The 23,106-nt window shown below is 37.3% G+C and overlaps 1 protein-coding gene across 3 annotated transcripts in view; it reads left to right on the top strand.

The window, feature by feature from the left end:
* The first annotated feature begins 1,686 nt into the window (after positions 1-1,686).
* MINDY3 (MINDY lysine 48 deubiquitinase 3) overlaps positions 1,687-23,106 on the top strand; it is a 52,817-nt gene continuing 31,397 nt past the window's right edge. The window contains exons 1-9 of one of the 3 annotated variants that reach the window (XM_054057410.1): positions 1,783-1,884; positions 7,883-8,004; positions 9,654-9,733; positions 10,702-10,759; positions 11,198-11,371; positions 15,087-15,138; positions 17,068-17,182; positions 17,558-17,631; positions 18,067-18,146. In XM_054057410.1, coding sequence (XP_053913385.1) covers positions 7,989-8,004; positions 9,654-9,733; positions 10,702-10,759; positions 11,198-11,371; positions 15,087-15,138; positions 17,068-17,182; positions 17,558-17,631; positions 18,067-18,146 — 649 coding nt within the window. In that variant the 5' untranslated portion in view covers positions 1,783-1,884; positions 7,883-7,988. Of the gene's footprint in view, positions 1,885-7,882; positions 8,005-9,653; positions 9,734-10,701; positions 10,760-11,181; positions 11,372-15,086; positions 15,139-17,067; positions 17,183-17,557; positions 17,632-18,066; positions 18,147-23,106 lie in introns of those variants that run through there. The other 2 variants (XM_054057409.1, XM_054057411.1) reach the window with 2 other exon arrangements.

The raw sequence follows: 23,106 nt of genomic DNA, 5'->3' as shown, positions 1-23,106 counted from the left end.
TGACAGCATCTCAGTAATTAATTATTCAGAAAATGGTTAATCATGAGAGTATTTCAAGAAGCTTAAACATCAGAAGTACAAACACACCACCTTCTCATCAGTTTTTGTGGTATGACATGTCAGAAAGCTTACCAACACCCTGATACTGGCTATTCTCATACTTAATTCAGAATGATTGCACATGAAATAGTCTCAATTTGTGCTCAATCTCCATAGAAGTGTCAAGCCAAGTATAATGAAGTGGGCTAAATTTCATCGGTGCATCACATGAAGAATTCCAAGTGACATACGTAATACAGTTTCACCTTGAAGACTTCTAGATTTAGGAGGAAAAAACTTTAGAACATCCTTAATCCAGTTTTTTCAATGGTGACGGTTACTATCCTGAAGGATTTTCTTTGATGAATTCTATGTTAATCTTGTGCACAACACTGACTCCAAAACCTCCATGAATTCCCATTTGAGCGGCAATTAACTTTTACATGAATACTCTGTCTTAATTTCTAGGATCTCTAATGGAAAAAAAAATCATTACTGAACTAGGTAACCCAAAATTTATTTTCCAAATCTGAAGCTTTCAAAGTTCATCCATCTAACAACAGTCCTAAAGAGTTTAAGAGCATCATACAGCTATAACGATCACAGGGCTAAACCACCTCCAATATGAGGACAGGCTGAGAGTTAGGGTTGTTCAGCCTGGAGAAGACAAGGCTCTATCCCGGGAGACCTTGTAGCGACTTCCCCAACCTTCCTGTACCTGAAGGGGGCTACAAGAAAGCTGGGGAAGGACTGTTTAGACATAAAGAGGAATTTCTTAACTATGAGAGTGGTAAGACACTGGCACAGGTTGCCCAGGGAAGTTGTGGCTGCCCCATCCCTGGAGGTGTTCAAGGCCAGGTTAGATGGGGCCTTGGGCAGCCTGATCTAGTGGAAGGTGTCCCTGCTCACGGCAGGGGGGTTGGAACTGCATGATCTTTAAGGTTCCTTCCAAACCAAACAATTCTATGATCATACTTTTCATTCATTTCAAACTACTGCACAAATACAGGTACTGCCAGGGAAGAGAGCTGCATCGAGAACAGAAAAAACATTTCACGTGTATATGCAAGCACTACCTCAAACCTATGTTACATTAGCACTTCCCCAAGGCACTACACAACGAACACATAGACGAATCTCATTAAATGCGTATACTGGTAGGATTATGACTTCCAGAGACGTCTTTATCTATCCAGCCCATATGCAATAGTCTTTACGCTGCCTGCCGTCTGCTTCGCTCTTGGCCCCACCGGGCCGCCTTCTCTAAGGCAACTCCATCCCGCTCAACTTCTCAAGGAGCCTCCCGGGCAGAGCCCAACCGCAGCTGGCGAGGGGGGGGCGAAAGGGAGCTCCCAGTTGAAGGCACCTGCCTCACGCCCTACTGCCAGGCTGCGGCGGCCCGGCGCTTCCCACGGGCGGCCCACGGGAGGCCCACCACCGCCATCACCACCACCACTTCTCCTCCCGCGCCGCCGGAACCCCCAGCGCCTGCAGGGGAAGCGGAAGCGCGGCCGCCGAGCGTCAGCGGCTGCCCAGGGCGCGCGGCGAGGCCCCGCCCCCTGCGCGCCCGGCGAGGCCCCGCCCCCTGCGCGCCCGGCCCCGCCCCCCGCGCGCCCCGCCCCTGCGCAGGGGCCCCCGGTCGCCCCCGCGGTGCTCGCCCCGCCCGGCTCCGCCCCTGCGCAGGGGCCGCGGCCGCCGCCGCAGCCGGAGCCGCCTCTGCCGCTCGGCCGCAGGGCCGCCGCCCCGCCATGTCCGAGTCGGGCCCGGAGCTCGTCCAGCTGGTGTGGGGCAAGAAGGGCGGCCCCCGCGGGCTGGCCGACACCATCTTCTGCCGCTGGGCGCAAGGTACCTCCCGGGGCCGCGGCCTCGGAGCCCGCCGGGCGTTCCCGCCGCGCCGCGGGGCCCGCGAGGGCTGTGGCAGCGCTTCCACCCGCCTGGGAGCGGGTTTTGTCGCGATTTAGGCGCGTTTTGCCACAAATCTTCGAAGGAACTTAAAGCATCGGGGAGGGAAACGTGTTACTAAATACATTGGAGCCGCCTCTCCTACCCTTACTCCGCGTGGCTCGTGGAAGCTACCCCGTTTTTTGGCCAAGAACGTGGGAATCGCGAGTAGACTTAGCAGAAGTGGGGACGGGGTTGGGACACACCGGGGATCTTTAAATTGGTTCTTTGGCCACTGAAGCAGGTGCATCCCCTCTGTCACATGCGGCAAGAGAGAAAGCAACAGTAACCGTGGAAGCTGGGGTTTTTGTAAGATTTTTTTTTCCCAACGTTTAAATTATGTAGCCTACAAATAGGTTCTTTCTGATATAGTTTTTCTGGCGTTTTTTTCAAAAATTTAGTTGCAAGGTGTAGTACAGAGACTTAGCAGTAAAAGTGATGTGCAAGAGTTGAGTCCATGTACCTGTCCTGGCTGAAAGAAGTGAATAATAGTCTTTTCTATAACTTACTGTAGACTTTGAAGAATTCTGGTAATGGTCATGAAGATCATAATAAAAATGCCCCTAATTCCTGGAGAAAATTAGAATAGAATTATAGAATAGTTTGGGTTGGAAGAGACTTTAAAGATCATCCAGTTCCAACCCCTCTGCCATGGGCAGGGACACCTCCCTATATACTAGATCAGGCTGCCCAAGGCCCCATCCAAACTGGCCTTGAACACCTCCAGGGATGGAGCAATCCACAAATTATACTGGAATTTATAGTTTAAAAAAAAAAAAAATTAGCGCGTTCAAATCTTGGGCTAAATTTGGCTTCAACAAAAGGATGTTCTTAGGGTTCTCTGTTCCTTGCTCTTCAGGTTTTTTTTACATGAGTTTTGTCAAATGCATATTTTCTCTGCGTGTGTGTGGTGTTGATTTGGGACCTGTACAGCTTCTCCCCTGTCAGAAGACACAGTACATTACCAGGCTCTCATATCTTTTTCCCTAGGTTAATCCGTGTTCAGATAATTCAGTGAGAAATATTTGGGGGAAAAGTGCCAAATTCTTTCTAAGTCCTAGAATTTAAGCAGGCTTGTTAATGCCATTACCTTTCTAACAAATTGATTATTTTTATTTAAATATAATTAGTTTCTGAAATATCTCAGGTTTTGGCAGTGTTGTAGTACCAGTACAAGATTTTTGCAATGTCAGAAAAAATAATTTGTGTTAAAAAGCTTAACTATTTCTTTGACTGGTAATGTTAGATTAACAAAACTGACATTTGTAAGATAGCTTGTATGTGAAATTTTAGCAGTTTCAGAATTTATTGAAACGTATATTGTAATGCCCCATGCTTGTGGTCCTGTGAAAGATTAATTGAAAAGGCCTCTGATGTTCTTGGTGGCTCCTGCAAAGGAGGTCTTATGTCCTATCTGTCTTTAGAGAAAGTCCTGTAACTATACTGTGTAGTGCATCTATTTACTTCTCTGTATCCTCTTCAATATAATTGATTTTATGTAGTAAAACCCAATATTTTATTGTGTTGTTTGGAGGTCCTGTGCTGGGAATCAAGAAAGTCAGTCTCAGTTCCTAATGTTGTGTAGCAGCATAATATCTTTATCCAATTGTCTCTTTCTGTTTTGTTAAAAAAAAAATTTTGGACCATTTATCTATTGAAAGGGAGTCTTGTATTATTATTTCCAAAGACTTCAAAGTTTAAAAGATAGACCCTTGTTTCCCATCATATCTGCCGACAGTATGAGTGATGCTTGCATAAACAACTGTTTTGGTTTTGTTGGGTTTTTTTTTGTGGCTTATATTTTTTATAAAATTTTATCTCAGATACTTGCTGGATGTCTGATCCTTTCTGAAACCCTTTGGAAGCTGAAAACTAATTTATATTTCGAAAGAAAAGTAGAGAGTGCAGCAGTGCTAGGTAATGTAAGACTCAAACCAGTTAGTTTCCCAGTAAACATAGTGGTGTTCCAGAAATCCTTGTCATGCACCAAACTCATTAACCGTTATATTTGGTCAGAACTGAAGACAGAGTGATCTGTGGGCGGTATTAGATCAGATCTAGCAGAACTGAGCTAGCTAATGTAGGTATGCTGTTTGAAGTTAGTGACGCTAATTCCCACAATTTGCTGCATTCGCAACCTTAAATATATTGTTTTGATTCCTGACTTAACAAAAGCATTGCTACAGAGCTATTGTTGCAGGTTTTGGGGTGGAGTGTTGATTTTTTTTTTTTAATACACTTTTTTTTTTCTTTATGATTGCAGCAGAATTTGCAGTTTGAACCTTGTAAATCCCTTTTACCAGAATCCTCAAAGTGGACACAGAGGAGTGTAGCACAGAGGCCCGGTCTTCAGTGTTTCTTGGCATAGATATGATGAGCTGAGAAGGAGTAAGGTGGAGGACTGAAGCCTAAAGAAACATACCCATGTTAGGAGTGATTTTCTTCATTGATCCAAGAGACAAATGACATTCATGAAGCCACTTCTCAGATTTGCCCTAAGACATGTGGCATCAGGTTTACACAACTACAAATGTCTGGCAGCTTTGAGCGCAGCATCCTTTCAGAACTACCCGAGTTATTTTGCCACTGGTCTTTGGAAAAAAACACATGTAACAGTCTTTTCAAAACAACTATTAACTTCAAAAGCATAGTGTGAGGATATTAATGCTACAATTTGTGTGTATACATATAACATACAATGTAAAAAACTCTGTTTGGTCTGGATCCTCTTCCAGCTTTCCAGATTGAGAGCCGAGTGAGTAGAATGACAACTTTCTTTTCTTTTGCCCCTTTTCTTTCCAGATTTCCTCTTTCTTTTTACCTGCCTGGATTTCTGTTTCTGGTCAAGTACATTTAAATATCACCAGATTGGCTCTTGTTATATCCTTGGCTGAGAAGCTGGATCCTATAGTGTTGTTTTTAAGCCATTGAGCTGTAAAAGTGTTAGACCTCAATTAAGGCAGGGTTACTAGGAAGTAATATTACCAGACAAGCAGATGTATTTTGAGTAAAAGGAATATAGTTGCCATATTTCGAAGTCTTAAACAGAAGTAGCAATTTGAAAAGTGTTCCTCTGAGGTTAATTTAATAATGTTTAATCTGGATGATGGGAGAGAAATAGTCATTGATATCTGTGTAATTTTTTTATTACTATGAGTTATAGAGTATTTGCTTTTTTTCTGCTTTCTGTCTCTTGGAGTTCCATGTTACTCAGTGCAAACAGTTAATCAGGAAGAAAAGTGTTTATCCTTTAATACTCGCAGTTAGGGTATAGACTAGTGTGGATTGTGCAGTCAGCTGGAGGAAGTGGTTATGCCTGTTGGCCCACCTCTGCCTATTTGTTGATGCTTCTCTGCCATGAGTATTACCTATTAAAATCTTTTTGTGGAATGCATTTGAAACTTCTGCTTTTTTGATGCCAGTCACACTTAGCAAAGTAAGCCTTGGTGAGTGTTCTTTAAGTCACTGTCTGTGGACTGCTTTTCAGGCATCTGTAAAAATGAAGTAGGAAGAAGCCACACCTGTTGCCAGGAATTTGCACGTTGTGTGGAGAAATATTGAGATCTTGAAAGAAGTACTGATGTCTACCAACTTAAAGCTTCTGTTTAGGTAGATGATGTTGGTAAATCTGCCAGTAGGAAGTGGTCTTTCTTGCTGCCATACTACTCTTAAATGTGAGGCAACAGTAGCTTTTGGAAAAACGGAGAGGATATGCTGCTGAGAAAAGCTACATAACAACCTTCTCTAGGGAAGATTTTCTGTTCTCAGTTTTATCCTGGTAGGCTTTTTTTTCCTTTTCTTTCCTGGGTATATTTGTCTTAGAGTAGTGAAGTTGTCTTTACAGACAAAATCACCACATATTGCTGTTTTAGACAGACTGTCAACACCCTTTCTATTGTATATGAGGTTTAAATATTGTTTCATGTACTTCTGTAATGCAGTTGTCTTGAAATAACAAATTCATTCAGAAAGATACAAAACCTCTTGTCAAGCTTGCTAAATGAAGAGTTAGTCTTTGGGGCACAGATATTGTTTTGTCCTCATTTTAAGAAAAGGTATGGTACTAGTGAGTCCATTCTTTACTCGGGATAAGCTGACAGGCTTAAGGAAAATAAAAAGTCTTGAGGAATGCTCACATGAAAGGCTCCCACCAGGGTACAGATTCTGAAGTTTCACAAAGTTGAATTATTTTTTTTTGGTAAAAGATTTGAAAAAAGGCAAACAAATTGGGGCAGCTTGTTGCCCAATTTAGTAATAGCCTACCAGGTAATTTGGATACTTTCATCAAACTGTTTTAGGACTTACTGACTCTTTATCCACAATCCATTAAGAGGAGTTTTGTTGTGGTATTGCTGTGGTAAATGCTTCTTCCTTTTGTGTGTGGGAAAAAGTTGTTTTGTTTGGGTCTAGGCGTTTTTCCCACAGAAAATTTAAGTTTCACTTTGCTATAAAGTTACATTTTGAGAACACAAAGCCATACGCAAAATGCATCTATTATTCTACGTCCACCTATAGAGAAAGAATGAAACATTAAGACCCTTTGTAAACTTTGTACTTGGGTAGTAATGGATTATTCTAGTGTTTCTATCAGGCAGTTCTTGTATCCCAAAAGAGAAAAAGAAATACAGTTCCACAGTGAAAAGCCAGCTCGGCAGAAAACAGGACAAAAAAATGCACAGTGCAGCATCTTTGTAGCTGCTTTGGATCAGAGAAAGTTTTTTTTTTTCTGACGTGGTGATGTTGCATGCTCTTTAGCTACTCCCCTTGTCTCTATCATTCAGGCAGAACTAGTTCTTTCACAGAGTGAGAACACTGAAGGGTATACAGCATTTGCCCAATGACTGTGTAACTAATGTCTGGAGTGTCTTGGATGGAAAAAAAATAGATATTTTTTAGTAATAGGCAAATAGTAAAAGGATACAGGAAAGCAGTGGGGAGTTCATAACAGAAGAACGAATGTTTTTTGTAGTGCTTTGGACCATGATGTGGAGTATTAAATGAAAGGCAATAGTAGTTAATTAAGTCATATGTTAATTTTGGCAAACTGTATGTAGAAGAGATTAGAATTAGGTGTAAGAAAAGAAACATGGGCCTTGTAAATGCTAAGTTTTGAGGAAATAAAGGTAATAAAATTCCTGCCATCCTCTGCCAGAAAGATTAAGGCAGTAGAGCAGTAATGATGTTGAAAAAATAGTCAATGGAATATTTAACAGGGTTATAAATGACAGGGATGATGAATGATAATGATACGCTTTTTACAGGTAAATTATGATAATTATACTCAGGGCTAAAAGGCAGGCAGATTAATAAAAAAGATTATTGTTTTGGCTGCATGACATCTATTTTGCTCTTGAAATTTTGTCGTGGTAGTATGGTAGATATGACTGGTTCCAAGTGCGCACAAGTAGAATTTAATCTGTATCAGAGACGCTAGTCTTAGCTGGTAGCTTAAAGGGTGGCCAAGCCATTCCTGTGAATCGTAGGAAGAGTGTGGGGTTGATGGGCATTTGTGGAGATTGCCCAAGATGTGATTATTGTAGATGGCTAAAAAGGTAGATAGGTAGGTGCGATTACAGGCTGAGGTTGTCTTGAACCCAGCTGGACTCCCAACTGCTGGTTTCTGAAATTTTACTTGAGCTGACTTCGAATTTTGTACAGTTTTTTAAAAAAGAGAGCAAGACCAACACCCCTGAAGCCAATTTTTTTTTGCTTAATGGCTTTTAGAACTTTGGTGTTTATTAAGTATTAATCAGCATTTAAGTAAAAACAAATGAAGTATTCCTTTAGGTATTACATGTGGGTTTTATCCTGTAGTTGTATTCTGCATAATATCAGTTTTTCATTGTCTGTCTCAAGTTTGTATTCGCTCTAGTGGATCACACTGTAATTTCTTTATTTTTAGGAAGCAGTTTTGAAAAATAGGGCAGGATTAAGCGGAGGCAGTTCGTGCTTCCTGTAAGAAGCCTGAAGAATGTGAAACAAATTCAAGATTTCTTAAATGTGGTTAAATGGTATCACATCCAAGTATGTTGTTTTTCTGCAATGGCTAAATCATTAAAACAACTAAAAAACCACTGTTGTTTCAGTGTGCTTAGATGGCATGCAGTAACAGTTCAAAGTAGAGACTTGCCTTTTAATATGATAAGCCTGCACAAACTAACTCAGAAAGTTAAAGAGCTGGTGATATTTCTTACTAGGGCATATAACGGGAGTGAAATGACACAAGTGCAAATTTTGGTTGAAGTATGGATTAATGGAGCTTCATTGCTACATTAGGTGATGTCAGATCTAAGTACATAGACTTGATGTGCATCTGGGGTTTGGATATAAAATGCAACTTCGTAATGCACATTCACCGATTTAATTAAAAAAAAAAAACACACTAGATCTTTCTGTCAGATACAGAGGACACCTCATTGTTCTTTAAGAACTACGGCTACCTTGATCTATCTTAAAAAAAGAAATCATGTTGTTGAACACCTATCATTTCTATGATGAAATTTGGCCTACAAAACATGCAGTAGTTCTCACTTGTGCTGCTTGGGATAATGTACTTGTTGTGTGGTAGTGTGGAAGTCTGCACTGAATGGGGGATGCATTTCCCCAGTTCAAATTCACATCCAGGGTTAGGGATACTTTTGATAAGGCAGCATATAATACTACAGAATTAGGAAGAGAAATTGTAGGAAAGAAGCACTGAATGTTCTTTCCACAGAGACTGACACTGCTGCAAAAATGTGCATGTGTATGCCCTTTCTACCTGCCTCCTGCTGTCTTGTGTTTGCGGGTTACTTGCTGACCACTGTTGCATGGTTTGTAGATTATGTTGAACTGGAGTCACTTCAGCACAGTCTTATAAGCACTTAAAAGAATAATGGAAAATAGCGCTCGCTGTGACTTGAATTGCTGTGTGTCAGCTTCATCAAGGTAATTGTCCGTGTATATGCATTTATCTGTGAGAAATACAAGCCATGAATCATCAAATCTTGAAGGCAAGTTTAAGGGGAAGGTGGTAGCAAACAATTTTGTAGTAATTGCTCCAGCGTTTGCTCTATTGTGTGATTGTACAATTATTTTGAAATAGAAATACATTAAAGATGAAGGGGGAAAATTGATGATCTTGCATCTCAGTAAATACAGTGTTTCTTCTCTGAAAGAACACCATTAAGAGGCTCGCTTCAGTGCTTACAAGTGAATATTTGAGTTATTCAGCTTATTTCAGTCCTAGTAGGAAGCAATGACAGGCCAAAGGTGAGATTGGTGGAGGCATACTGTACCCTTCATAGGGAATAAAAATGCATTACGTGTGATCAGTGAATGTCCAAAGATTTTTTTATGTATGCAAGATGAAATATTTAACTTGGAAACAAATTTTAATTGATTTATAAGAAATAAACCATAATAAAATAAAAACTGTGGTTTAAGTATCCAGCTGCATGAGGTCTAGTGACAGTTTTACTGTTAGAAATGTTCTTTAAAACTAGCTGTTGGCCCGTTGTGGTCATGACTTCATTTCTGGGCTCTCATCTGTATTCGTGAGGAAGAAGAATCTTGAAAACTTAGCTAGTCTTCAGAGGTGAATTAAATTAGATGTCATTTCTGTTACAGAAGGAGTATACATAAACATGTCCTTGCTTACATGTTTCACTAAGTATAGTCTTTTCATTTGACAGGATTTGTTTTTAGTGAGTCTGAATCAACTGCATTAGAACAATTTGAAGGTGGCCCTTGTGCAGTGATTGCACCTGTGCAGGTAAGATGCATATATTATAGGAATGGTTTGAAATCAGTGAGCCGCACTTTTTTTCTATATAAAAATAAACTGAAATAAATATTAAGAAACTTGCAGATTTGTATGTTGGTATTGTATTTTTCATAATTACATAGTGGAGGAAACAAAAACACTCAGGTAGAGATGGGGTGATTTTGAACTATATTTTTGGAGAAGTGGATTTGTTCAAGGAAGTGCAGCAGGTTGATCCAAGTATAGGTAACTTTAAAGTGGGGAATGCAGGATGAAGAGAAGTAAAAGAAAAGATATAAATGTAATCCTAATCCTTTCTCAACTCTCAAATTCCTTGTCCCAAGAAGGGTAATGTCTGTGTCACATTGGCTGCTTTAGCGAAATGTATTATAAATATTTCAAGTAATCAATTTTCAAGCCCAGCAAGGTTGCTGTGTAAGAAAAGGAGAAATGCCATACTTTTGAAGTCCTGTTTAGCAGAACAATTGAAGTATATTATGTGAATATATTTTAATCTGGATATGTGCTTAGGATTTCTCATGCAAGGATATGGAGATGTGTAAGTTTTCTTTAATCTGATCTGTGAGTTATGGCTTGTGATGGTTAAGAGGTGGGCTTTTTAATTGCTAAAAGAATTTGTCAGAGTGACTAGAGCTGTGCTATTCATCAGTTATATTGCACAATGTTTGTCCCTCCATTACTGCAGTCCTGAGAGCCTGGAAATGTTTATGTAAATATAGACTCTGTGTTGGCGGCATGCTTGAGGTTCAGACGTACCTTGAATGTTGGTACGAGGCCACCTTTGTAGTTAATTTGAATGGCAAAAATCAGTAAACAGCTCAGTGTCTTCCTGAACAACGAGCAGCCTGGAACCCTTCTAATAATGTGCGAAAATGCATTGGTACAGAGCTTCTGACATAATGTAAAAGTTGATGATTTCTTGTATTTTAATATTATTTTATGCTTTGATAACAAAGGCATTCCTTTTGAAGAGGCTTTTTACCAGTGAGAAGTCTACTTGGAGAGACTGTCCAGGTACTGAGACTTCTTTTTTCTCTTTATTTTTTTCCATTTTATTTATTTGTAAAACATATCTTTTAGTGAAAAGAATTAAAAATATTTTACACTTTCTTTTTGTTTAAGTGTGCTCTCATGCTATTTTATGAGGCATACAGTGTGCTTACTATATGTCTCTGAACTCCCATTTGTGAGGTCCATGGCTGTCTATAGCACTTATGTGTTTTATAAATATTTGATTGAAATCTACTAGTAGGAAAGGGAGTGAATTAGAAAGTATATTAAAATACAATTTCTAAAGACAGCTTTATAATTCTTTGGTCTAGTATAGTCAAACAGGTATTAACATTGATAATTAATAAGATAATAGTAGTAAACTTAATTATTTAGATAACAATGTATACAAAAGATACTCATTAGCAGCAATTGAACTCATGTAGGTTTCTGATCTTTCAGAAGAGGAGCAGAAGAACCTTCTCTGTCATACATTATGTGATATCTTGGAAATGGCTTGCTCTGATAATTCTGAGTCCTACTCTCTGGCAACATGGATAAGAGGAAAAACAACTGAAGAAACTGCTAGTATTTCTGAAAGTCCTGCAGAATCTAGTCGTCAAGAGGAACAACCTTGTAAGATACATTTCTGTACTAAATTACCCATCGCTTAGCGAAGTATTACATTGTGTTTGCACATCCACTGCCTTTTCTTATTACACAGATGGGATTTTTGCATTTGTGATCCTATTAGCAATAGATGGATTTTTGTCTGCTCTAATTAAAGACATTGATCCTTTTTGTTGAAAGCAGTGTGCTGTCTGTTCTAACATCCAGGTTTCTCTTGAATTTGAGCAATTTCTCTAATATTTTCAATTCTATTTTGTAATTCATTGGGACCTGATGTGTCTTTAATTTGGAAAAATCTACATGCTGCCTAACACTGGAGGAATATTTTAACTGACCACTTGTTGCTTTACTTTGGAAGAGCTTTTGTAGGAAATTCTGCAATGCAAAGCTTTACCTGTTCTAGAATGTTCTGGATCCCCTGTTATGGAGAAGTAGCCTTTTTCCCTTTGTTTGATTCTATGCAGTACCAAAACAGCTTAAACAAATCACCTTCTTGTAGGTTAATAGATTTTTTTTTTTGTAGTTTAGAATTTTTTGATTACATGCTTTATGCAAATATCTTGATTCCTTCATTAGTTACTGATATCAAGGATCCAGTGAACATCATCTGTCATACTAATATAACAGCATCCACTCATATCTACCTGCTGCAGAGCTAGTGAGATGGAATGCTTATATGTGCACACATGATCATTGAGATGTGTATTTATTAATCTCCTGATAGGAGGCATGTTAAAAGATAAGCTTCTTTTTCTTTTAGTTTTTGTTCCCAATGTGTGCCTTAAGAAGTACGAAAAACTCTTCACATGAGAACATGCTTATAAAGGTGCCATCTTTTGATGGAAGGAATATGTTATTCGGCAGTTTGTGGATAACTACAAAGTAAGAATTGTGCAAGTAGGTTTATATGTGCAGAGCTAGCTTTAGCAATTAGTTGCGCTGGAGCCCTCTATGTTACAAGTCACCTTCATCTGCTTTTATCAAATGCTCCATGTGCTTTAGAAGGCTCAAACAATAATGATTTAGGTGTTAATTGAGAAAACAGAAAATCGCCACGTAAGAGATTCACTGTGAGTGTGGTGTTTTTTAGTAAGAAAAGGTATTGTACAGCAATTTGTATACACAACTTGTCTGTTTAAGAAAAACCCAAAACAAACAGGTTCTTCCTTTATAGGATAATAAATAGGCATTATTATTATAAATCTGTGGATTTTTGCACTTTTCTCTGAAGCTCTTGCTCATACTTTAATGTTTCCTTTGAAGAAAAAGTAAAGCAGAGCCTAGTTACCAGTAGGCTTGTACTGTACTGTTATTAATTAATTGTCTTATTTGAAAGAACTTTTAGCTGTGGAAGATGTTCAGCAGAAAGTCTCTCTAAGCGTGCACTCAATTAATAATTATTCTTAATGCTGACACATAATAAACTAATCCATTCTATTATATATCTGCATTTTTTGTATTTCTGTACAAGTCTACAAGTTCTGCCTGACTTGTCCTTAATACCATGTATGTGCTTAGGAAGAGCAGGGTACTTTTACCATGAACAGACTGCATTTGTCATGAGCAAAGTTAATTTCCTTCATTGTTCGTATTATATGTTCCCTGCTAGTCACTAGATGTACCTCCTGTTTGTAGTCTGCATTTCAAACAGTGTTTTACCTTGTGTATAATGCAATACACTTCCCAATTTAAAATATATTTGTTAGGATTTTTTTTTTCTTTTCTATTCTGCTATTTAATGATGTATTTGTCTGGTTAAGCTTGGGACAAAGATGTGGAGAAGAAGGTATTGTTAGTAATATAGAGTTCTGTTACTGCTAGTGAAAGAAATAGATTTATTTCTTGCTCAATTGCTGTAATCAATAAAAATGGAAATGAGCATTGTTGTAGTTGGTAGGACTTAAGAAATGGGGGAGGATTGCAAAGACAATTCCACATGGCAGTCTACTGCTGTTTGGGAATTGAATATGGGAATTTATTTATAATAAAACCAGGAAACATGATTAGATTTTAAAGTTTCTGTACAATTGTGTTTCTCATGCAGCTCATAATCTATTGCTGTTCATTCTTTTCTTCTCCGCTAAGTGCTGGCTTTATTTAGCCTTGTTTGGGTTATGTATAGCTGTACTTATTTCTGGGATTTCTACTTCTTTCCCTTTGTTTCAAATAGTTCTCTTTAACATTTCACTCTGTTCTGTAGTAACAGAATGAAACTGCCTATCATCCAGCAATGTGAACAAAAGGTGGATTCTAGCAGACTTACTGAATGCAATAGCATTTTTCATCGGCTTTTGTGGTGTATGCTAGTGACTTGTTGGCCCAGCGCTGGCTGTAGTAGTGCAAGTTCCCATGTTCAAAGATTGCTTTATATGATTTAGTCCCTCTATCTTTATGCTTACAAAAACATATTCTTGGAGCAGGGTTAGTTCCTGCAGCATTTTCTGCAATTTAGAGTAATTGTTTCATATTTTCAAAAAATCTCTTAGAAATACATTTTTCTTAAGTCTAGTTTTGCTCTTGGTAACCTAATTTTAGCAATTTCTTGGTTTTCAAAAAACAGAAACTAATACTGTTGAGACTATTCCTGCCTTATTTCTGAAGTAGAAAATAAAAGTATTCTGTTGCTGGAGAATCAGTTATATTTGTGCATAGGCAGATCAACTGCATCTTTCAAAATACAATCAAAATACAACGGCCTTTTATGCCCTTTTTAGAATTCTTGTGGGAGGAACTGATCAGTAGTGTAAGCCCTAGTGGCTTCAGATCTTTAATGAATTATATGCAATCAAATTCAGTAGCTAGATAACCAGAAATTATTTAAATAATTTAGCATTAATTGTCCTCTATCAGAAAGCAGGTCTATCTGTATTGTATGTTATTCTACTCTGAAGACTAGAAAGTCCTTGTGGACATAGAGGGCATGAAAGACTGCGGTGGTCTTAATATTTAAGTGCCTATAGAATCTGATAATTACACAACTGGCAAGTAGAACTTCCTGTTGGTAAAAGAAAATTTTATTCTAAAAGTTCATTTCATCTCCTTGTTTGGAAATGTTGTGAGGGGAACAAAAGTATAAAGCCTGTGTTGAACTTGGGAAGACACTACTGCTGTATTTTTTTTCTGCCTTGGACGTGACACTTATTTGAAAGGCTACTTATCCATCATTAACAGAAAACAATGAGTTTATTTAAAAACAGGGTGTTTAACACTGCATATAATAATTCTACTCATTTGTTTGTACTAAATAAGCATTAAAAGTGGCAGGAAAAAAACCCAAAATTCAGTAACAGGAATGTGTAACTTAAGAAAAAATACAGCTTACCTACATTGATAAAATGATCCAAATAATCATGCTTGCTTTTCTAGGAAATAATACTTCTTGTTGACTATAGTATGCATATGCTTGATGACTTTGTGACAGCCAAGTTTTGTACAAAATCAACAGCTTAGTATTTGACAAATATTTTCAAGTCTACACTCCAGCGGCTTTTTGTTTGTAATAAATTCATTAGTCCAAATAGAAATGTTCTCAATAATTTGTATGATGGAATCTTAATGCTGCGGTAAATTAGTTTATACTAATCAGTTAAAGAATTTATATGTCAAAGAGAGGATTAAAAACTAAAAATATAATTAAAGCTTGAAAGTATACTAGCTTGCTGTGTGTATCTTGTGTCATTTTTTGCCATGTGTAGTGCTGAAAAGTGTCTCTTGTGTATAGCTGCCTTGGCTGTCGAAGAGCTTGGCTTTGAGCGATTTCATGCATTAATTCAGTAAGTAATATGTTGGAACATTTAAAATATAATATTTTGAAGTTACACTAATATTCACAGCCCTGAAAGGGATATGTTGATGAGGTTTTTGTGTGTTGCCCCTCAGGTTAAACTTGGATTTCAAGTTTTGATTTGGGGGTTTTGGTGGTTTTTCTTTGCGTTTTACCATTTAAAACGGAATTTTATTTTGAGCATAAGCTTTAGGCTATAAAATAAAACTGGAGCAATGTAATGTCACATTGGCTGAATAACTTCTGCATTTCAAGTATGTGAACACAATTAAGATTCACATGTAGTTTAAAGAAGCTAATCCTCCATTTTTTTTATACTCGCCTTCAGATAGGTGAGTCTATCTGAAACACTTGTGAGAGGTATACTGAACAAAACATTGTTATCTAGTATTTGTCCTGATTTGAGACAACATAAGAAACATTTTTCATATACAGGACTGATTTTTGTTTCATACTTTAAAAGCTGTTGTCTTTTTGAGGTGTAAATACAGAGCTTACTGTTCTAATCAGTTCATCTTAAACGGTAACAGCCTTTTTTTTTTTCACAGTGGACAACTGTAATCATTATACAAACAAATCCACAAAGAGGACTCAAAGAGGAAAAGAATCTCAAAAAAAAAAAAGAGCTTGAGATGGAAAATAGTACTAATTTCAACTGAAATAACTACAGCTTATTCTACCAGCAGTAATTATAGTTTGTTCTTTAAACCCATTGTCACATGAGGAAAGAAGAAAGAGGAGAATATGGTCTTGTGGTACCCACTTCACTTTTTCTTAGTGTTTCTCACTGGAAATGAATTCTCTGGCATACGCCTTTAAAGCATACTATGTGATGGATTTCAGAACAGAATTTGTATCGCATACCTTGTATTACCTTGTACACTCTATTGGTCATGAAACATCATTTCAAAATCTCAAGTGTTAGAGTGAACTCATCAATGGATATATTTTTGCAGATTTTTTTTTCTTTTTTAAGCAAGACTTACTAAAAAAGACTTACTGTGAAAGAAATTAAAAAGAAATATACGTTTTAATTTTAATATGCAACTGTAATATAAAATAACATAATTGTAAGATAAGCAGTGATATAGCTTGAATTACTCAAAAAAAACTATTGCTTGTGTTCTGAAAAGCAATATTTTTCTCTAAATATCCGAAGAAATTCAATTACTTTACTAGAATCTTCATGGATCTCTTCCTTTCCTGTGTTGTTATTTTACTTTTATTTCTTTTTAAACATGCAGTTAGTGGTATTGTCTTACCATCCAGGCAGCAACCCTATTATACAACCAGATAGTTTCTCAAATGATAATATACCAATCGTGGTCTTGAACATTTTGCTTTTTCCAAAGCTAGAGTCTAACAAAATCAAATTCACGTGGGAAACGTAATAATTACTTTGAAAGCCTGAAAGATAACCTTCCCTAGTTAAGAGGATTTTTTTTTTTTGCTTTGCTGTTTATGGACTAAATATCTTTTAGGACATTACATAATGCAGACTTTATTTTGGTCACATACAGTCTTCACATTCTCAGTAACAAGATTTTGTAGAATTCCTGCTTCAGGCCTCTCACCTCATTCACAGATGTAACTAAATTTATGGTTAGGGTATAAAACTATAAAAAAAAAAAAATAAAACTTAACATATATAAACTTTAAAAAACTATGTTTGTTTTTGCACATTGCTCCAGAATTATTTACTTTTTTCTAGTGAGTAAATACTAATGATGCTATGGCAGTTACAGTAACTCCAGAGCAGCTTATCATTCTGTGTATAACACCAGTTCTACTCTGCTTTTACTTGGACATTTTCATGTTAGGTATTAATAATTCTTACTTGTGCTTTGTAACACTATTCTAATGCTTCATCTAAATACATTCTCCTTTTATGTTGGTTTTTTTTTTTTTTTGTCCTTAGCAAACGAGCATTCAAAAGCTTCCCTGAACTGAAGGATGCAGTTTGGGATCAATATTCAGTGTGGACAAACAGATTTGGAGTGTTGCTTTTTCTGTATTCTGTGATACTGACAAAGGTTTGTGGTTTGTTTCTTTGTTAAGAGGAAGTTTGATCATGTAACCCTTTTTCTGTAACAGGTGAAAGCTAAACTCAGCTGATGAACTAAGTGAAATCTAGATAAATGATTGAAGTGGTATCTTCATTCATGTTGCAATACATTTCCAGCATAAAAACTTGAAAATATGTCTTTTTTTATGCTCTGGCAGTATTACAGATTTTGTAAACATCCTTCCTTGTATATCCCTAACGTTTCTTCTCAAGATAAAGAAGTGTGTATAAGTATCAATTCATATAAGAATATCAGCCTCCTAATATTATACTACTGCGTTCTTTTATTTTAAATGTTTCAATTCATTCCTTAAGAGAGCAAAAATTTTTCTTTTTCCTGCAGGGCATTGAAAACATAAAAAATGAAATCGAAGATGCAGCTGAGCCATTGATAGATCCTGTTTATGGTCATGGAAGGTAAGCTGCGAAATACGGTTGCTACCACTTCAAATAGATTAGTTGGCTAATTTTTTTAAGTTTCTGTAACATCATTCTTTCAAGAAATTATTGACGTTACAACAAAGATCCAATTATAATTATAATAGCTAAAGGAAAGATTTAACGTAGTGTGCCTTTTTCACTGCTTGCTCTGTTTAGTACATCAGTTCTGAGGAAATGCTTCTGTTATTGCTGAATTTCCAGAGGACTAATTTTCAAATTGTTGGTTGAAAAAGTGAAGATCATTTTAGCGTCACTGAATTACAAATATAGGCTAATTAAAGAAATATAGTTAGAGAATGTCTCCTTAGCTCTCTGGGTAATTCAGTAGATTTTTCTTTTGTTAGAGATAACCCCTTCTTCAGAAATAAATTTTATGTCCCTTTTAACATGCCTTTTCTTTCTCTTGTGTAGCCAAAGTTTGATTAACCTGCTGTTGACGGGACATGCTGTTTCTAACGTGTGGGATGGAGACAGAGAATGTTCAGGAATGAGTAAGTTGATTCTAGTTTATGCTTGTTCATAATTTTTATGTACCATGAGATGTTGACTTACAGATCTGGAATATGCTATATTTCTGGTTTGATAGTGTCCTTGTTTTAGTGTCCTCGTCCTATCCTTTGATCTAAGCAGACCTCAATGGAAATAAAACATACTTGCACAAAATATCTGGTGTTAATACCTGTGAATACAGGATTGTCAGCTACAGATTGAAATCATAGGGTACCTGATAACCTGGATGTTGAAAGGGAGTGCAGTCTCTGCAAAGTGTGAAGGTTGGATCAATACACTGGAGACAGGGCGGGTATTAAGAGCAGCCACATCAGGCTAGAGAAATGGACTGACATGAAATTTACTGAAGTCCTGCATCTGGGGTGGAATGAGCCCATGCAACAGCACATGGCAGCACTGACTGGCTAGGAAGCAGATTTGTAGAAAAGGACCCAAGGTCCTTGTAGGCAGTGAGTTGCATGTGACTCATCAGTGTGCCCTTCTGGCAAAGGCCAACTTCATCTTAGGCTACATTAGTAGGAGGGTTGCCAGCAGGTGAAGGGAAATGCTGGTTCTTTCCTTCTACCTGGCTTTCGTGGGACCACCTCTGGAGCGGCACGTCCAGTTTTGGGCTCCCCAGTATAGGAAAGACATTGACATAGTGGAAGGAGTCCAGTGAAGGGCCATTGAGATGATTAGGGGACTTTTGTGGTTTTTCCATTTCATCTTACAAACAAGAGAAAATTATCTGAAAGCACGAACACTTTGGATTATGCAGATGTTCACCTCCACTGTTCTGCTGTTACGAAGTCCATCTCAAGTTCATCAGCACTTTTTTTACAACAATTTTCCATCTTCTAAGTCACCACTGAAAATACTGGCTTGAACTAAGATTCGGGACAGATCAAGGCAAGACCTGAATCGAACTTCTCTGTCTTGACAATGAAAAAGTAGTATAAACTCCTTTGAGAGTTTTTTAGACTTCCGCTTGATTATGATATCCCTGCCCATGGCAGACTTTAAGGTCCCTTCCAACCCTAACTATACTATGATGCTATGATACCATACAGACTGTATGTCAGCATCAGACTTATCAGAACGTCGCTTGGATATTGTATCTAACTCTTCTCACCCCTATTTAGTAATTTTTTATCAGCGGGTTCAGATTGGATTATTGCCATCTATTATTGATGAGCCTGTACCGGCTGTTTCTTAATTTTTTTTTTGGTGCTTCCTAGTGCATGCAAATTGATTACATGTTTCTTTCAAGATCTTTTGCAGGTTAAAATCAGCCTTTCTCCTGGTTTTTTTGTCTAGCTTTTTTTGTTGTTTCTGTTAGGTGAAGTGCCCTATTTTCCCTTTTCTAGTCTCCTGACTCCTCTGTTATTTTTGATACATAAGGTGATCATTAATGGTTCCGAGACTTATTCTGTCTAGCTACTAGAGTGTTGTATAATGCATTTCATTTCTGCGAGCTTGAACGTGTCTGTCTCATTTACGGTTTTAGCCAGTTTTGTTCTTTGTTGGGGGCCAACACCATTATCTCATTGTTAATCTGTTTCAGTATGTGGCACCATTTACCTGCTCATGAATTAAAGCAAAGATGGCTTTGAATACTTGTTTTCTTTGTATCATTTCATTTTGTGTTTTATCATGTAATTCTTACCGATTCATGCTGAATATAGAACATCGTTGTCCTTTATCATCCCCCTGCTTTTTAAATGAAATTTGTTGCAATTAGCCTTGCTGATTTTGTCTCCATGTTCTCTTCAACATCTTTAATTTTCTTGTTTTGATTTTTAGATTATGATTTATCAGTCTGAATTATTAGATTGTGATCAATGCATCTGGATTGTTCTTGTGACTTTCCTTTATATTGGGATAATTTGCTGTTCTGCAATTTAATATGTATTTTTTTTAAATCTTGCAGTTTATCCCCTCGTTTGTCTTTCAGATTATCTTTCTCATAGACCTTATTTGTTAGTTATTCAAGTTGGATTTTTTTTCTTTTCTGAGAATATTGAACTGTCTTTGCATATGGTAATATTTCACATTTAGGTTCTCAGTCAGTTCTTCCCTAAAGTTGGCACTTCTAAAGTGCCATAGAAACATCAGCATCTTTGGGGGAGAGAGAGGAGGAGGAGGAGCAGAAAATAATCTTCAGTACCTCTTAAAAATCTATTATAAGTCCTGTTAGTTTCTCACCAGTCAATTAATTGGACTTAACTCCTCTTGGGAGCTCTCCATTTTTTCAAGTCACCGGGGTAATTCTAGTTAGAACTAGCTTATTCACTATCTTAAGCCTATAAGCGGTATCTATTACAAAGTCATTTGGATACTCTATCAAAAAGAAGGACAGAGAACAGGCTGTACTGTTCACAACTTTTAAGGCAAGACTGAATTTTGGATACATTGTCACATTTCCATTATCTATCAATCCTTTTTTGTCATCTTTTCTCTTCCAATATTTTTTCCTGTATTTTGTATCTGGCTGTAGTCTTCAGCTGCTTTTCTGTCAGTGCTGTGAGTTTCTTTTCTAGAGGGGCTGCCAGCATCGAAAAAACAAGAACTGAATGTGTTTGCTGACTGCTTTCTGCAGTTGGCTTTATATTTTTCTGCTTCAGTTACTGGTGACTTACCTTAAATTCATCTGGTCAAGCCAACTACAGCCTGGGAGGTTTAACATTATTGCCATACAGAGTTGATTGCCAGTGCTGCTTGTTGTTTTCCATATGTAAACATAATGGAAAGAGATTTCAGATACTTCCATGATTACATAATCAGTAGAGGGACTTCTGAAACTGGGGGGGACAGGAAGGGTGTTCCTGGGCATGGGGGAAAGGTGGTGCTAATCAACTGCATAAAGCCATGGGTGTGATGTGGTTGATGGTGTATTTGCAGTGGTGTTCCATGTTGTCACTAGGTGGCAGCATTCTGAAACGGTTAGCAATATCGTTAGGTTTTTAAAACTGCCATTAATTTGGGCTTGACTATTTTTTTAAAGGCTCCGTTTTTCAGCCTTTCTAGAAATCTGAGTCTTTTGCAAAACTACTTTAAAAAAAAAAAAAAAAGAAGAAACTAATTTTCTGACTAGAGGCATACATATTCATTTTCTTAGATGATATGTGGTGGTAACAGTTCTCTTCCAGGAGTGTTTTTTCTTTCTGTGGGGTGAGGATGCTCACAGGGATGAATATTGATTTTAGGCAACTAGTCTCCCTTTGTTTCCTTATAATTCATCTGAGAGTGGTTTTTACTTTTGTGTCTGTCTTTTCTGTTGACTAATTCTCAAGGAGGCATAGGTAGACCAGTGACTATGGTTTTCACATATGCTATTTATGTAGCTTGACTACTGATTTTTCACGCCTTGCAGCCACTGTTGTAGGCAGGATCCCAGCTTCCTCCAGTTATCAGTCAGAGTTCTCATCTAGGTATCTGTCAGGGGAACAAAATATTCAATAACCTGATTTTTTTTTTTTTTTCTGAATAGTAAATACTACTTGTATGTAACTTTGCTGTTCTGTTCCAAGCATTAGCTCCTAAATCTGAAGCCTTTGTTTATCAGGCTGAACTTTACATTGAATTTTATTGACTATTTTTAAGAAATATGTGTCACGTGTTAAAATTATTCCTTTAATGTACTGTTGCTTACTTTTGCCATTCATTTCTCTTCATGGCACATACAAATGTGCTAATTCTGAGCCATAGCCGGACCCTAGTTTGAAGGATCCTTCAGTAGTTTTTTGGTTGGGCTGGCTCTCTTGCCCTCTGCTCAAAGGGTGAGTTGTCTCAGCGTATGGCAGTTTACAGCCACACAGCCTTGAGTCAGTGAGGTAATGGGGTTCTGCAGAGTCTTATCTGTGCACCACTGAACATTTTAATTCTAGTAGGTTTGATAGCACTGTTTCAGATCAAAGAATTCTGTACAGCAAAGAGAGCCTTTTGATACATATAGCTGACAAGTCTGCGGAAGGAGTTGTACTAACAAACAAGTCAGTGTTTTTAAGATTTTTGGGTTTGGGGTTTGGGGGTTTTTTTTGGGATTGTTTAACAGTAGAGGGAAAAGGTAAACCATTACTATACTAACTTCTGCACTGTTGCAAAATTCAAAGAGGTAAACAAAGTTGGTAAAGGAAGCATGGCTTACCATGCCTAATGTTGAGAGTTACACTGAAATGCAGAGTTGGAAGTAAAAAAAAACTTTTTAATTTAGTTCCTTTCATTTACTACAGCCCTGAAGCCTTAGCCCATGGGTAGAGGCATCATAGTTTTATGCTGTTGTACATGAATGTTCAATGTTAAAATATGTAGTTGAGAATCAGTGTTTTAGAATGAACTTTCAAATATGAAAGTTAATGTTCTCTGAGGAAGAAAAACTATGGGTCTTGTTAAATTGATCATGGTGTATGTTTCGTGTGTGTTTGCAGGATCAGATATGTGCTGCATTTTGTTTAGACCGTGTTTAGGGAGCTAGTAGAGCTGTTTTCAAGTAGACAGTACTTGCGCTGTTGAAGTGATGTGTATGTAAGCTCAGACCTTCTTCAAATCCTTATAATTATAACTAGTTTCTATGTATGAATTTTGGAGTGCTTTCATGTCCTTTATTAGAGAGCCTCAAGTAAGGCTTTAAGTATTCTTCCAATCAGTTAGTGTATAAATATTTTGTTTATTCCTGACAGTTGTGTGTATTTGAGAGGTGTATGATGCATTAAATTGAAGTCAGTACAGAAAATCAAGTTGAGCGAATGCTTTCCTTCCTACTAATAAAACTATCATTTGTAAATTTATGTTTAATATTTGGAATGTGACATGATTAAGATAGATGTAGCCTGAAAAGTCTTTTAAAAAAAAAAAAAAAAGGAAGGAAAATACATATATGCATAGCTGTTTCTCTTAAGTTCTTCTGAGAATAATTTTGATAAAAGTTACAAGTACTTCATCTCATAATAAATCCAACAACTT

This window comes from Cuculus canorus, chromosome 2, assembly GCF_017976375.1.
Source record: "Cuculus canorus isolate bCucCan1 chromosome 2, bCucCan1.pri, whole genome shotgun sequence".
NCBI lineage: Eukaryota > Metazoa > Chordata > Aves > Cuculiformes > Cuculidae > Cuculus > Cuculus canorus.
Note: the sequence above shows the minus strand (reverse complement) of the source record. Positions and strands in the feature narration are given on the sequence as shown.